Source organism: Kogia breviceps, chromosome 4, assembly GCF_026419965.1.
Source record: "Kogia breviceps isolate mKogBre1 chromosome 4, mKogBre1 haplotype 1, whole genome shotgun sequence".
In the NCBI taxonomy this organism is placed as follows: Eukaryota; Metazoa; Chordata; class Mammalia; order Artiodactyla; family Physeteridae; genus Kogia; species Kogia breviceps.
Window position 1 is genome coordinate 144,297,545 of NC_081313.1, and position 14,210 is coordinate 144,311,754.

Genomic DNA, 14,210 nt, shown 5'->3' on the forward strand with positions numbered 1-14,210 from the left:
CCATATCTTGGTTGTTGTAAATAATGCTACAATAAACATGAGTGCATATATCTTTTCTAATTGGCGTTTTCATTTTCTTTGGATACATACTTGGAAGTGGAATTGCTGGATCATATGTCAGTTCTATTTTTAATTTTTTGAGGAACCTCCATACTGTTTTCCATAGGGGCTGCACCAATTTGCATTCCCATCAACAGTGCACAGGAGTTCCCTTTTCTCCATATCCTCACCAACACTTGTTATTTGTTGTCTTTTTGATAATAGCAGTTCTGACAGGTGTGAGGTGATATCTCATTGTGATTTTGAGTTGTATTTCCCTGATGATTAGTGATGTTGAGCATCTTTTCACATGCCTTTTGGCCACCTGTATGTCTTCTTTGGAAAGATGTCTATAGTCCTATACCTATTTTTTAATTAGATTGTTTATTTTTTTGATGTTGAATTGTATGAGTTCTTTCTATATTTTGTATATTAATCTGTTATTGGATATACTATTTGTAAATATTTTATCTTAGTTAGTGGCCTTTTTGTTTTGTTGATAGTTTCCTTCACTGTGCAAAAGCTTTTTAGTTTGATGTAGTCCTGTTTGTTTATTTTTGCTTTTGTTTCCCTCACCTAAGGAGACATATCCAAAAATATTGCTAAGATCAATGTCAAAGAGTGAGTGCTTATGTTTTTATCTAGAAGTTTTGTGGTTTTAGGTCTGATATTTAAGTCTTTAATCCATTTTGAGTTTATTTTTGTATATGGTTTGAGAAAGTAGTCCAATTTGATTCTTTCACATGTGATTGTCAAGTTTTCCCAACACTGTTTATTTTATTATTATTATTATTTTTTGGTACGCGGGCCTCTCACTGTTGTGGCCTCTCCCGTTGCGGAGCACAGGCTCCGGACGCGCAGGCCCAGCGGCCATGGCTTACGGGTCCAGCCGCTCCGCGGTATGTGGGATCCTCCTGGACCGGGGCACAAACCCGTATCCCCTGCATCGGCAGGCAGACTCTCAATCACTGCGCCACCAGGGAAGCCCCCAACACTGTTTATTGAAGACACTGTCTTTTCCCCATTGTATTTCCTTCTCTCCTTTGCCATAGATTAATTGCCCTTATAAGTGTGGGTTCATTTCTAGGCTCTCTGTTCTGTTTCGCTGATCTCTATGTCTGTTTTTGTGCCATTCCCATGCTGTTTTGATTGCTGTAGCTTTATAGTATAGTTTGAAATCAGACAGCATGATATCTCCAGCTTTGTTCTTCCTCAAGATTGTTTTGGCTCTTTGGCATCTTTGTGTTTTCATACAAATTTTAGAATTATTTTTTCTAGTTTTGTGAAAAATGCCATTGGTATTTTAATAGGGATTGCATTGAGTCTGTAGATTGTCTTGGGTAATATGGTCATTTTAACAATATTAATTCTTCTAATCCATGAGCCTGGTATATCTTTTCATCTCTTTGTGTTGTCTTCAGTTTCTTTCAACAGTGTCTTATAGTTTTCTGAGTATAGGTCTTTATCTCCTTAATTAGATTTATTCTGGGAGATCCCTGGTGGCCTAGTGGTTAGGATTCTTGGCTTTCACTGCTGCAGCCTAGGTTCAGTCCCTGGTTGGGGAACTGAGATCCCACAAACCACGTGGTGTGGCCAAAAAAAAAACAAACAAAAAAACCTATCTAAGTTTAAAAAAAGAGATTTATTCCTAGGTATTTTATTCTTTTTAAATGTGATTATAAATGGGATTTTTATTCTTAATTTCTCTCTCTGATAGTTCTGTGTTAGCGTATAGAAGTGCAACAGATTCCTCTATATTAATTTTGTATCTTGCAGCTTTACCAAATTCACTGATGTGCTCTAGAAGTTTTTTGGTGGTGTCTTTAGGATTTTCTATGTATAGTATCATGTTATCTGCAAACAGTGACAGTTTTACTTTGTACTCTCCAATTTCTTCCTTTACTTCTTTTTTTTAAAAAAATACATTTATTTATTTTTATTTTTAATTTATTTTTGGCTGCATTGGGTCTTTGTTGGTGTGCACGGGCTTTCTCTAGTTGCGGCAAGAGGGGACTACTCTTCATTGCGGTGCGTGGGCTTCTCGTTGTGGTGGCTTCTCTTGTTGTGGAGCACAGGCTCTAGGAGCGCGGGCTTCAGTAGTTGTAGCACGCGGGCTCAGTAGTTGTGGCTTGCAGGCTCTAGAGCACAGGCTCAGTAGTTGTGGCTCACAGCTTAGTTGCTCCGCGGCATGTGGGATCTTCCTGGACCAGGGCTCAAACCTGTGTCCCCTGCATTGGCAGGCAGATTCTTAACCACTGTGCCGCCAGGGAAGCCCCCTTTACTTCTTTAAGCGTGGTTTCCCTTAGTTCTTTGAACATATTTACAAAGGATGCTTTGAAATCTTTGTTAAATTCCACATGTAGGTCCCCTCATAGACAGTTTCTGTTGCCTGCCTTTTTCCCTCTGTATGGGTCACACGTTTCTGTTTCTTTGCATGTTTCATATTTTTTTTTGAAAATTGGACATTTTATATAATATATTGTAGCATCTCTAGGTATACTGACCCCTACCCCCCACCAGAGTGTTTGTTTAGTGACTTAATTGGCTCTTTCAGTGAAGTACATTTCTCCCTGCAGCGTGAAGCCTCTGATGTTGATCCTGAATGGGTACAGCCTTAGGGATCACACCCAGCTGTTAGGCTCCGCTAATTGTCAGCTGATTGCTCTATTTTTATAAAATATTTATTTATTTAATTTTTTCTTTTCTTTTCTTTTTTTGCTGCATCAGGTCTTAGTTGCAGCATGTGGGGTCTTCGTTGAGGCATGTGGGATCTTTTTGTTACAGTGAGCGGTCTCTTTGTTGTGGTGCTCGGGCTTCTCTCTCTAGTTGTGGTGTGCAGGTTTTCTCTCTCTAGTTATGGTGCAAGGGCTCCAGAGCACGTGGGCTCTGTAGTTTGAGGCATGTGGGCTCTCTTGTTGAGGCATGCAAGCTCAATAGTTGTGGCTCACGGGCTTAGTTGCTCTGCAGCATGTGGAAATTTAGTTCCCTGACCAGGGATCAAACCCGCATCCCTTGCATTGGAAGGAGGATTCTTTACCACTGGACCACCAGGGAAGTCCCTGCTTTATTGTTTTTGACAATGCTCTGTATCATCATTTGCTCCACACTCTGTTTCCACTAAAGTTAGTTCTTTTGAAGGGGAGCTTTGGAGTTCACTGTTTTTATGACCTGCCTTTCACCTTGGGCAAAATCTCTGAGTCACTGTTCTGAATCTAGGGGTGGGAACAGTGGCCTGCTTCTCTTGGAGTGACATCTCTGTTTTGTGAGCAGGGTCCTGGGTGGGGACTGTAATCTCTGGTCTTCTTAGCTTTCCTCTCCTAGTGTGGAACCCCTGCATTATGAGTGAGCTAGGGTGAGGGCAGTCAGGGCTCCCACATCTTTGGCTTGCCCAACCTGCAGTAGAGCCTCTGCTCTATGAGTGGGGTCTGGGTAGAGAAAGGGAGCACCCTGCTTCTGGGCTGCACTCACTTGGGATTTAGTGTCTGTAGCGCATAGCTAGGGGTGATAAGAAATGCTGGTTACCTGCTCTTATTGGGGAGATACTGCAGCTCTTGACTGGGAGCTAGAGGAGAGAGAGCCTCATTTTCTTGTCCACATCTGGAGATTTTGTTACACTGAGCTGGGAAAAGGGTAAAGGAGAAGGTGGTGGCTCAGATGCCACAAACTCTCACTGTTTTTACTGAGATTTAGTAAATTTTCTAGAATAAATCTTCATTTGCCATATGCCCTTAGGACAATTTCTAGAGACTTCAGATGATTGATTTAGCAATATTTTTAAAAAATTAATTAATTAATTAATTTATGGCTGTGTTGGGTCCTCGTTGCTGCACCCAGGCTTTCTCTAGTTGCGGTGAGCGGGAGCTACTTTTCGTTGCAGTGCGTGGGCTTCTTATTTTGGTGGCTTCTCTTGTTGCAGAGCACGCGCTCTAGGCATGCGGGCTTCAGCAGCTGTGGCACGTGGGCTCAGTAGTTGTGGCTCGCGGGCTCTAGAGTGCAGGCTCAGTAGTTGTGGTGCATGGACTTAGTTGCTCTGCGGCATGTGGGATCTTCTCAGACCAGGTCTTGAGCTGGTGTTCCCTGCGTTGGCAGGCGGATTCTTAACCACTGCATCACCAGGGAAGCCCTGATTTAGCAGTCTTTACCAGTTTTTGTTGTTTTCTGGGGAATGGGTCTGTGGAGCTTCTCATGCCACCATTTTTCTCAGTAATGCCCTCAGTTCCCACAATTTTTGTTTTCTCATATTTGTGTCTTTTTGCAGTCCCTTCCCACACTAGGTAGGCTGAGCTGTGTAACCATTAGGATATGGCAGAAATTATCACAAAAGCTAGTTCACAAAAACATTGCAGCTTCTGCCCTGTTCCTCCTTCCTGGGTCACCTGCTCTGGGGGAAGCCAGCTGTCTTGTCATAAGGACAAGCAGCCCAATGGTGAGGTCCTCCTGGCAAGGAACTGAGGCCTTCTTCCAAAAGCCAGCCCAAACTTGCCAGGCATACAAATCAACCATCTTGGGAGCAGATCCTCCAGCATGTCAAGCCTTCAAATGACTTCAAATGACCAGCTGACGTCTTGACTGTGACCTCACAAGAGACCCCAATCCAGAACTACCTAACTAAGCTACCCCGGGATTCCTGACCCACAGAACACTGACATAACACACAGTTAGGTTTTGAGCTATGAAATTTTGGGTAATTTGTTATGTAGCAGTAGGTAGTTAATACATGGTCTTGGGTAAGACCCTTCTCTTATGTTCTTCAGTTCCTTCATCTGAAAAACATTTTTGGACTAGATCCATAGATTCCAACTGTCTGCAAGGAGCCCTATGATTTCCTAGTGATGGGTTACAGGCTACCATGTGGGGCAAAGGGGAGGCCAAGTGGGCCTCCAGACTCCAGGCAAAGCAGCTCCACTTTTCTCTCTCTCTTATAAACTGGGCTTCAATGTAAGATTTAATTTGAAGAAAGAGTCTGTTTTTTGTTATCTTTGCTTTGGGGTTTTTTTTTTTTATGTTTTATGACTTCTTCAATCTTACATGCTTATTTCAATTTAGTTTCCCATCTTGAAATGGGCATTTCATAAGGCCCTGTGTTTCCAGTGTCTCTGATCATAGAGTGCAAGGAATGCTACACGACAAACCTCTAATTGCTCAGAGGGAAAACTCTCTGGAGAGGGGAGGGGACTTTTCCAAAGTTACACAGTAATTTAGTGACCAAGTGAGGAATGGAATATAGGTCTCCTGACTCCCAGAAGAGATTATCTACGCTAAAGAAATGGAGCTATCATAAAGAAAAGTATTTAAAAAAAGAAATCTTCAAAAAGCAAAGACTAGAACTTGACTTTGTTCAAGTATGGGGGAAGAAAGTAAAAACAACAAATAAAAGACTCTTAGGACATGCTGTCCTACAGGAATCTGGCTTGCTCATAAAGATAAGTCATACAGGAGTAGAGATTAATGTTGAGAATCAAAGAGAACTTACATAGAGTTGTCTGTCATAGTTAGTCATTATTTATTGTGCAGTGTGGCGATCAGGCAATTCAGCAAGCTCCTATGGGGTGCTAGGCAGAGATTGGGCTGGGACACAGAGGTAAGCCATATATATATGGATTTATGTAGTGTTAAAATTTTTAAATAGTTGCTTATATTAAAAAATACGTAGATTCCTGGTCTCTTTTGAATAATTGGCAAATCTGGGCTGGCACTGCTGCATGGGGGCCTTGGCTGGAGCTAAGTAGTAGCTGTCCCTAGAGCTGGGGCCTGAGCACTGCAGTTTCCTTCAGTCTCCCCCAACCCATTCCCTGTTGTTTCCCATCTGAGGCCACCTGCTAGCTGCCCTTTATCACTCTGCTTGTGCTGTTATTTTTCTTAGAGTATTTTCTTATACCTCTCTTCACTTATTTAACCACGTGACCCCAGCAAGGATCTGATTTTGAGACACACACCCCCCTCGACCCCGCTGCTGTCCCGGACTTTTTCCCTCCCTTCTTCCCTTGCACACAGAACTCACTGGAGGCATGGCGCTTGACTTTGACCTGTGGGTCTGCCCGATGGGACTTCTCACTGCAGGTGGAGGCATGGCGCTTGATCTGGGCTCCAGAGGGACGCTCAGGCTCCTCGTCCTGGGTGAGAGATGGAAGGAGAAGGTAAAGTGTGGGTGGGCTCAGAATCCTCAGTGTAGGTGCTTTCTGGTGTGCGCTCAGTGGCTGAGTACTACATGACCTCTGAGATCTTGGCCTTACATTTTTAGATGTGTGCAGCCCTCAACAGTTTATAAACCACTTGCACTAGCAGTGTATTACTTGATCCTCATACCTTCCTGTGGGGGGCAGCAGAAGGCAACCCTAAACTGGAATTTCTGCTGAGAGGAAAATTAGGAAGTCTCAAAAGACTGTGGGTGACCATATTTGATTTATCATAGATATTTTTTGTCCTCACATCATTTGGACATATCCTTCAAGTTTTCCAAATTGCTAATATAAAGTCTTAAGTTAAAAAAAAAGTCATAGATGAGATCAGCCAATGGTAGAAGTGACATAACTTGATAGACTGGCTATACATTTTTGCATGAAGAGTCGTGAGAACACTCAAAATCTTGTCAAAGCTCAGGAAACCATGAGTGGAATATGATAATAATGTCGTATAATACTGCTGTTGATAACAACAGTACTATTTAATCCTCTGTATAAGACCTTCCAATGTCCAGGTACTGTGCTAAGTTTTTTCCATAAAGTATTTCATTTAGTTTTTGCAATAGTCCTATCAGGTAGCTTTTATCATATTTATGTGGAGCCAGGAAGTGAGGATCAGAGAAATGAAGCCCAAGGTAACTTGGACTCAGCCCTTAGTGCAAAGTTCATGTCCTTAAGCACTAAGCTGTCTTGCTACTAAACTCTGCAGCTGAGAACACTCTCAAGCTGCATCTACTGGTTCATATGAGTCTGAAGAAAGACCATGTAGACAGAAGGATGGCTGGAGAAGTTTCTAGTAGCAAAGGGAGTCCTAGAGGTGAGAGCTCAGAGTGTCATCCAGAACTGTCCAAGGCAGGGGTCCTGGCCCGCAAACACATCTGCTTTCCATGGCAACTTGGTTCCCTCTCTCTCCTCTAGCTGTGAGGCCTCACCCACCAACCACTGTCTGATCAGAATGTCATCCTCTGGCTCTCCTGTGGCAGGAGAAGGCACAGGGCATGCTGCGGAGCAGTATGGGTCAAATGATGGCTACAGAGGCCTCACTGTAAATTAATAAGCTGGCATCTCCTTGGTTTAGTGAGCAAGACAGGGAGACTGTCCTGGGAGCTGAAGCCTAGACTATGGTTGCCACCAGGTAAAGGCCTCTGGGGGCAGCCACCCAGTTATCATCCCCCTGAGACACTACTGAATCAGTCAATTCACAGAGCAGTAAACGGGTGGACAGTCCAACACCTTGCTCAGATTGGAGCAGTGCTTTATAGATGCATAGCGCTTTCTGCTTCCTGCTCAGGGGATCTTTCCACTGCACTGCTTAGTCTCGTGTTCCAGAGATTCTTTCCCCTGAGCCATAGTCTGTCGTAAGAAGGTCCCCTTTCCCCCGCCTTCTAGCTGCTGGTTAAACGAAAATGATCTCTCTGAGGCAAAGGAAAAAAAGGAGTAGTGAGGAAGAGCTAATAAGTGGCTTTTGCCATGTTCCCTGAAGTCCCAAGGGACCATACCTGCATCTTTTCATAAGGAACATCATCATAGACTCGGGGCTCAGGCCACTGATCCTGGCAGGATCTTGCATATCTAGAAAATACAAGGGACGATGATAATGATGGTGACAGCGATACTTACGCAGCTTACAGTGCTTTCCTGTCCATTCTCTCATTTGATTCTGGCAGCAGCTTTTAATGGAGGTCAGAAAATTAGCGATAGCAACCATGCCAGGCAGCACTAGGACATTGATGTGTTAAGAGCTTTATAGGCAGGGACCCATGGGATTCTCATAACAACTCAGGAAGCAGGTGATTCATCACCTCCATTTTATAAGCGAGAAAACAGAGGATCCAGGCTGGCAAGCAACCAGCCCAAGCTGTTGGTCGTGATAGAGCCGTGACTTGAATATGGTACTTATAATACCAAACTCTGCATACCAGCCCTGTGCCCGCCCAGAGGCTCAAGGGTATGGGGACGCTTAGTTTCCATGGCATGAGAGCAGGCCACTGTACAAAAAAACTTCTCCTTTCTGGTTCATTCCGTCCACAGTGTCCCCTGACCCTGGGCTACTTCCTTTAACCAGCGCACTCCTGCCTGCTAAAAGAGGAAGGCACCCACTCTGACTTCCCAAGGAAGCAGCCTTTCTCAGCCCTTCCTCCCTCCCCTCCCATTCCCAAGGCTGGACTCCGCCTCTGAGAGGGAGCTGAGATAGGAAAGGTTGCGGGGTGGCCTTGGGCCATGGGGTGCCGGCCCTCACAGGAAGGAGTTGCGTCCCGCACTGACGATGCTGGTTAAGGTCTCCACGTCCACGTAGTCATAATGCAGCGCTTCGGGAGTGACTTTGGAGCCCATCTCCACCAGCAGCAGCCCGAGCCAGCGGCCCATGTCCTTGGAGCAGCTTGCCTGAGGGAGAGGAGGCACAAGCTGGGTTCACTTTGGCACCATCAGAGCCTCTGGCTACCTGCCCACTTCAGCCAAACCCATATTCATATAGTATCTGTTATGTACCCAATACTTAGGGATCCAAGAGGAGCAAGACTAGAACACACATCCAGAAACCCAAATGGCTCCCACCTTCCCTCTATTCAGGTCTTTGCTCTAAGGCTACCTCCTCAGAGAAGCCCTCCCTGACTACCTCTCTAAGATACATAACCTCACTCACTATCCTCAGAGCCTTCCTGACCATTTGGATATGAAAACAAAATTCAGGTGTTCTCTGAATTTTTTTTAATATTTGCTTTTTATTAAATGAGGAGGCTATTTAATCACATAACCCAATCAAATTTTTTTCTTGTATTATAAATGCCAATTATATATAGTACTGTATAAAGGAAAATGTCCAAGAAGTTGCTGGTCAACTAAACATATACCTATGTTCTTATTTAAAGAGCATTATTATAAAATCAAGTTAGCAAATAATACTGAACTTGAATTTAAAAAGCACAGTTTTTGCCAGAAAGCTCTTTGTTTAATTGAAGAGAAATAAGAGACCCATCTCAAACTATCAAAAGTAAAAGTGACTTACAGAGTCAGTATTTCCTGAAATTTAAGAACAGACACAGGCAGTGGGTACTGGGCAAAGAAAACAAGACCAAGAGGCTGGGTCTTAGTTCTAGGAAAAGACTAGAGGCCATTGATCCTCTGTGGAGCTTTGGATGAGGCACATGCCTGCCCTGGGCTCAGTTTTCTTATCTGTAATGTGAGGGGGTAGTTGTTTAAGTTTTCCTCCCAGTTAATATTTTAAATTCTAAATAGCTGAAGGATTGACATGTAAAGAGAGAGTCTGCATATTCTGGGTGACCCCAGAGAGGAGGGCTGGGGCCAGGTGGGTAGGTATGAAAAATGAATGGGTGAAATGAAACCACATTGTCATTCAGCCATTTGTTTAACAGATCTTAATTGAGCCCTTAGTATGTGCTGGACATTGTGGTGGGTTCTGGAAAAACAAAAATATGCAGAACAGCTGTGGTCACTACCTTCACAGAGCTAAAGATTGCAACTCAATGTGGAGAAAATCTTTGTAAAAATTTAGTTGCTTAACGGGAGGAGCAAGCTACTTTGAAGGGCAGTGGTTTATCTGAGGTAGACAGTCACTGGTGGGAAGTAAATTTTAGAGAGGATTCCAGAATCAGATTGGAGTTAGATCAGACTAGATGCCTTTCAGGTTTGGGATTATATTTCTAAGGCAGAATAAACAAACCTTGGGTCTAGGGTTGCCAGATTTAACAAATAAAAATGCAAAATTCTCTGTTAAATTCGAGTTTCAGATAAACAGTGAATCATTTTTTTAGTATAGGTATGTCCCAAATATGGGATGTACTTCTGTTAAAAAGAATTATTTGTTGTTTATCTGAAATTCAAATTTAAGTGGGTGTTTTATAGTTTAACCAGCAGCTCTGTTGGTTACTTGGCAACAGTTGGCTTACTTTCCCTCTTCCTTAGTCCCTATAATGTCAGTAGCGAGGTACTGTGGACAAAAGCCAAAGTCCAGGCCAGAGCTCCTCTCACCTCCTACCACCAAGGCCCACTTGCATTTTCTCCTCTTACCTCCAAGATGGCGACCTCCTGCCGGTTGCGCAGGATCCTGAAGGCAAATGGGTGTCTGGGCCCAAAGCTTGGGGCCACCTCACAACCGTGGAGGGAGATAGCATTCACGTGGGTCCGCAGGTCCGTGCGGTCCTTATGGAAATACAAGGTGTTGCACTTTAGGCGGCACCAGCGTTCCTTCCAGCCATGGTTCACCAGCACATTCAGATAACCTGGGAGGGGGAGACCAGTGGTGTGACCTCCTAACAGCCCTGGGGGATACAAGTCAGGGTGCATGGGTCTACACCCCAGGGACAGAGCACTTGGATAATCCTTGTCCCCTAGCTGGAAAGAAGGCCTTCTGGGTCTGGGATCAGCTCACTCGTGGCCTGTGATCTCAGGCATCCTCTTCTGTCTCTGAGTTTCAGTTTGTTATCTATGAAATGGGGACTGATAATCATATTTGTACATACATGCACAGCCTTTAGACTATACCAAGCTTGATGAAAAGGGTAGAACTACCATACAGAATGAATAAAAGACACAACTCTTCCTCTTGCCTTTCCTCCTAAAATGTCAAAAGTATTACTGAAGACAGAAAATAATGGGTGATGCTGACACCTGGTGGCAGCCTGTGGGAACAAAAACATCTAGCCAAGATAAAGAATTATAAAACAAGTAAAGGGACAGGCTGATGGCTGATGAGTTTAGAATTCCCACAACGTTTTAGATTTTAACTTATTTTTTACCATAATATGTCCTGATCCACTTACAAAATATTTCTTTATAGCCATGTGCTTTTATAATATTCTTTCCAGGTTAGCAGAATATTACTGTTTATCTAAAATAACATGATTTTCTATTGGATTCCAGTACATGGAAAACTGCATTTAGATAGACAATATGTTTTTTTCCTTCCAAACTCCTTTTAACTCACATTGAATGCATTTATAATGAAAAGTACTTAAAAATTTTTATCCAAGAAATATCCTTGTAAGACTGGGCCGTAACTTAAACACCTGGCATATTATATACTGGGAAGTAAGATACTCTTGTATCTTACTTCCTCTTGTCATAGTAGAGGAAGCTGAGGCCCAGAAGTGGGCAGTGATTGGCACTAAGGCCACAGGGAGACTAGAAATAGAGTCAGTTGGCTTTTCCTTCTGTTAGGTGTCAGGGCTTCATGGAGGAGAAGTGATGGAAGGGCATAGATTATTGATGGAGTTGGGGTTAGCCTTCCAGTAGAAGGATTCTGTCCTCTGCCTTGGGAGTGAGGTAGATTAGTCCTGGAGGGTCTCCTGGCTTGGCCCCAGGAGTCCTCATCAACAGGGTCTGAATTCACCTCCACATGCCCAGTACCCACCACAGCATGGAACCTCCTCCTCAGTAGAGGATGTCTGCAGGTCATCGGCCAGTGCCTTCTTCTTAGAGAAGCTGATGATACGGGTGATCTTGCGGCCCGCAGCCCTGCTCATTGAACCCTTCAGCTCTGACAGGCTGCTCTTCTTCCCTTTGCCTGTTGCCATGGAGATGGGTTAGGGGAGGGGAGGGAGCCCCAAGTCCCAGATCCACCGCCCCTAGCCCTTCCCCCAAACCTTTCAGCCTGCACACAGGGCTTGGCCTACAGCTCCAGGTATGGATAGGCCAGGTCACATCACCTAGGTCTCCAGAGTGGTCAGGACCTGCTCTGCACTGTGTGCTTGTGGCAAGGCCTCTCCCAGCTCTAGCATTTTCCCGCCTGAGCCCCTAGAGGCTCCTACCGTGTTCGCGGCCAAGGGTGGAACAGTTGTCGCCCAGGCCCGTGCTGTCGGAATCTGAGGTCTGCTTCTCTTGGGACAGCCTCTGGGGAGGGACACAGACAGCCCCCTATCAGAGGGCACACTTAGAAAGTTCTCCTTTGTTGGTTCAGTCTCCCCCTGACCCCTGTACATGAGGATTAGCTAACAAATATTTTTCAGCAACTGTCATGTGCCTGATACTGTACTGGTACGAGGAGGATGATGACTTAGGATCGTTGTGTCTTCCAGTTACTCACAGTCTATTTGGGGAGTGAGGAGTTCAATGTAACGGACTGAGATTAATGTCCTAGGAGTTTGGACTACATTTGGTAGATGGGGAGCCGAGAAGGTATTTAAGTGGGACACTAATGGAGTTGGTTTTGGAAGCTGCCCCCAGCGGCATCATGGGGGTGGATAAGGGGGGGCAAGACTGGAAGCAAAAGAGGCACTTAGAATGTCATCCTGGGCAAGCTGAGACTTGATAGGGGGATGAACCAAGCGACAGCATGGAGAAAAAGAGATGAGTTGGCATTTTCAAAATAATCATGACAGGACTTGGTGACCAGTAAATGTGAGTGGTGATGAGAGAGGAGTCTATTACAATTCTGGCTTGGATGAGAGGATGGTAAAGACGCACATACACACCATGGTAACAACTTCATTGTCAGCCAACCTTAATTTTTACTCATTATGCCAACTCTGGACCAGTCATTCATTCATTCCTATTAGGGAGTGGTGCAGAGTATAGTCAGATGGACCTTGGAAGAAATGAAGTCTCTACTTAGCTGTGGGAATGTGGGAAAATCCTTTCATCTCCCCAAGGCTTCTCACCTGAATTACATGCCTTTCATTGGGCTGCTGTGAGGTACCAGGGAACTGGCCCAAGTGAAACTGTGAGGCCAACAGACTGTATCATTTCTACATACCTGTGTGGTATGCAGCCATCTCACTTTAAAAAGCTAAATTATGCCAGCCAGACTCAAGGGAAGACTAAAATGACACCCATCCACTTAAAAAGGTGGACTTACAGAGCTCTGACGCCCCTAAACCTTTCCTGTCAAGGATACCCCAGACCAGGCTCAGGGATGCTTTGCTGTAAGTATAGTACTAGAAAGCAGGGGGAGATAAGAGAGGCCATGTACTCCCCCCAATTTCCAAAGGCTGGAAGAATGGCAACTGTCAGAAATTGGTTAGAACTGTCAAGTATAAAGAATCAACCCTGTAAATTGTGAGACAGAAGTTATGGCTGTATTCTGTGATGGTGTACAGACGGTAAGTTTTTCATCAAGATAGAAAGCAAATACAAAGAAACACTGTGAGCACTTCGGAATTGACTTAATGATGATGACACCTCAATCACAGGAGTCCATGGAGAGACAGAGCCACCTATACCACATCCTCACTCCCCCTCTTCTCCAAAAATACCACACTAAACATTTTAGCTACCCTCCCTCGGTACACTCAGCCACAGGAGAGCCCATCTCTACAGGCTTGCCTCTTCCTCCCCTCTACCCACCCTCTGAACTGCACCACAGCATGCAGCTGCAGGTGTGTGTACACACACACTTTCACACTCATACACACACACGTGCGCCCTCACCACTGCTTTCCTTCAGCCTCCACTAATGGCAGAGGCCGAGTGAGCCCTCCACCCTTCCTCTCCTAGTGACTCTGCTGACCCCACCTTTGCTTCTGCTGCTCCCTTCCCTTGCAGCCCCTGTCCCTTGGTCCACCTCTGCCCCAGTGGGGCAGAGTCTTGCCCGTGCTTTAAGGCTCAACATAGGTGCCCAACCTCCCTAACCTCCCTTGCCCCTCCAGCCAGCATGAGCCCTTGTCCCCTCACTGTGGCTTTCCAGGACACTCGAATAGCGTTGACATGTTCCCCTTCTCTCCAAACCCATCCACACTGGCCTCTTTCCGTCCATGCTTCTTCCTGCTCCAGGGCCTGTTCTCCCTGCTTGGAATGCCTTTTCCCTCCCCCTCCTCACTAATTTTTCACCCTTCTCTGAATAGTGCTCCCTCGGGAAAGCCTTTCTTGACCCTGAGACAAGAGCAGCCCCTGTCATGTGCTCCCAGGGTACCTGGTACTTTTCCTTCCTGGCGCTTACACAGCTTGGCATTTCTAAGTCTATGTGATTGGATTCGTGTCTGAACCCCTTGCTGGGAGGGCAGGGGTTGTGTCTGTTACTGTTAGGACTGCACC

The 14,210-nt window shown here is 45.0% G+C and overlaps 1 protein-coding gene across 3 annotated transcripts in view; it reads right to left on the bottom strand.

Annotated features, from left to right (window-relative positions):
- The window catches only part of AFAP1L1 (actin filament associated protein 1 like 1), a 72,155-nt gene that overhangs the window by 19,168 nt on the left and 38,777 nt on the right, over positions 1-14,210 (bottom strand). For 2 of the 3 annotated variants that reach the window (XM_059060130.2, XM_059060132.2), the window contains 6 exons: positions 11,990-12,095; positions 11,593-11,745; positions 10,251-10,462; positions 8,461-8,606; positions 7,721-7,793; positions 6,041-6,152 (listed from right to left, as the gene is read on the bottom strand). In XM_059060130.2, coding sequence (XP_058916113.1) covers positions 6,041-6,152; positions 7,721-7,793; positions 8,461-8,606; positions 10,251-10,462; positions 11,593-11,745; positions 11,990-12,095 — 802 coding nt within the window. The remainder of the gene's footprint in view (positions 1-6,040; positions 6,153-7,720; positions 7,794-8,460; positions 8,607-10,250; positions 10,463-11,592; positions 11,746-11,989; positions 12,096-14,210) is intronic. The other variant, XM_059060131.2, reaches the window with a different exon arrangement.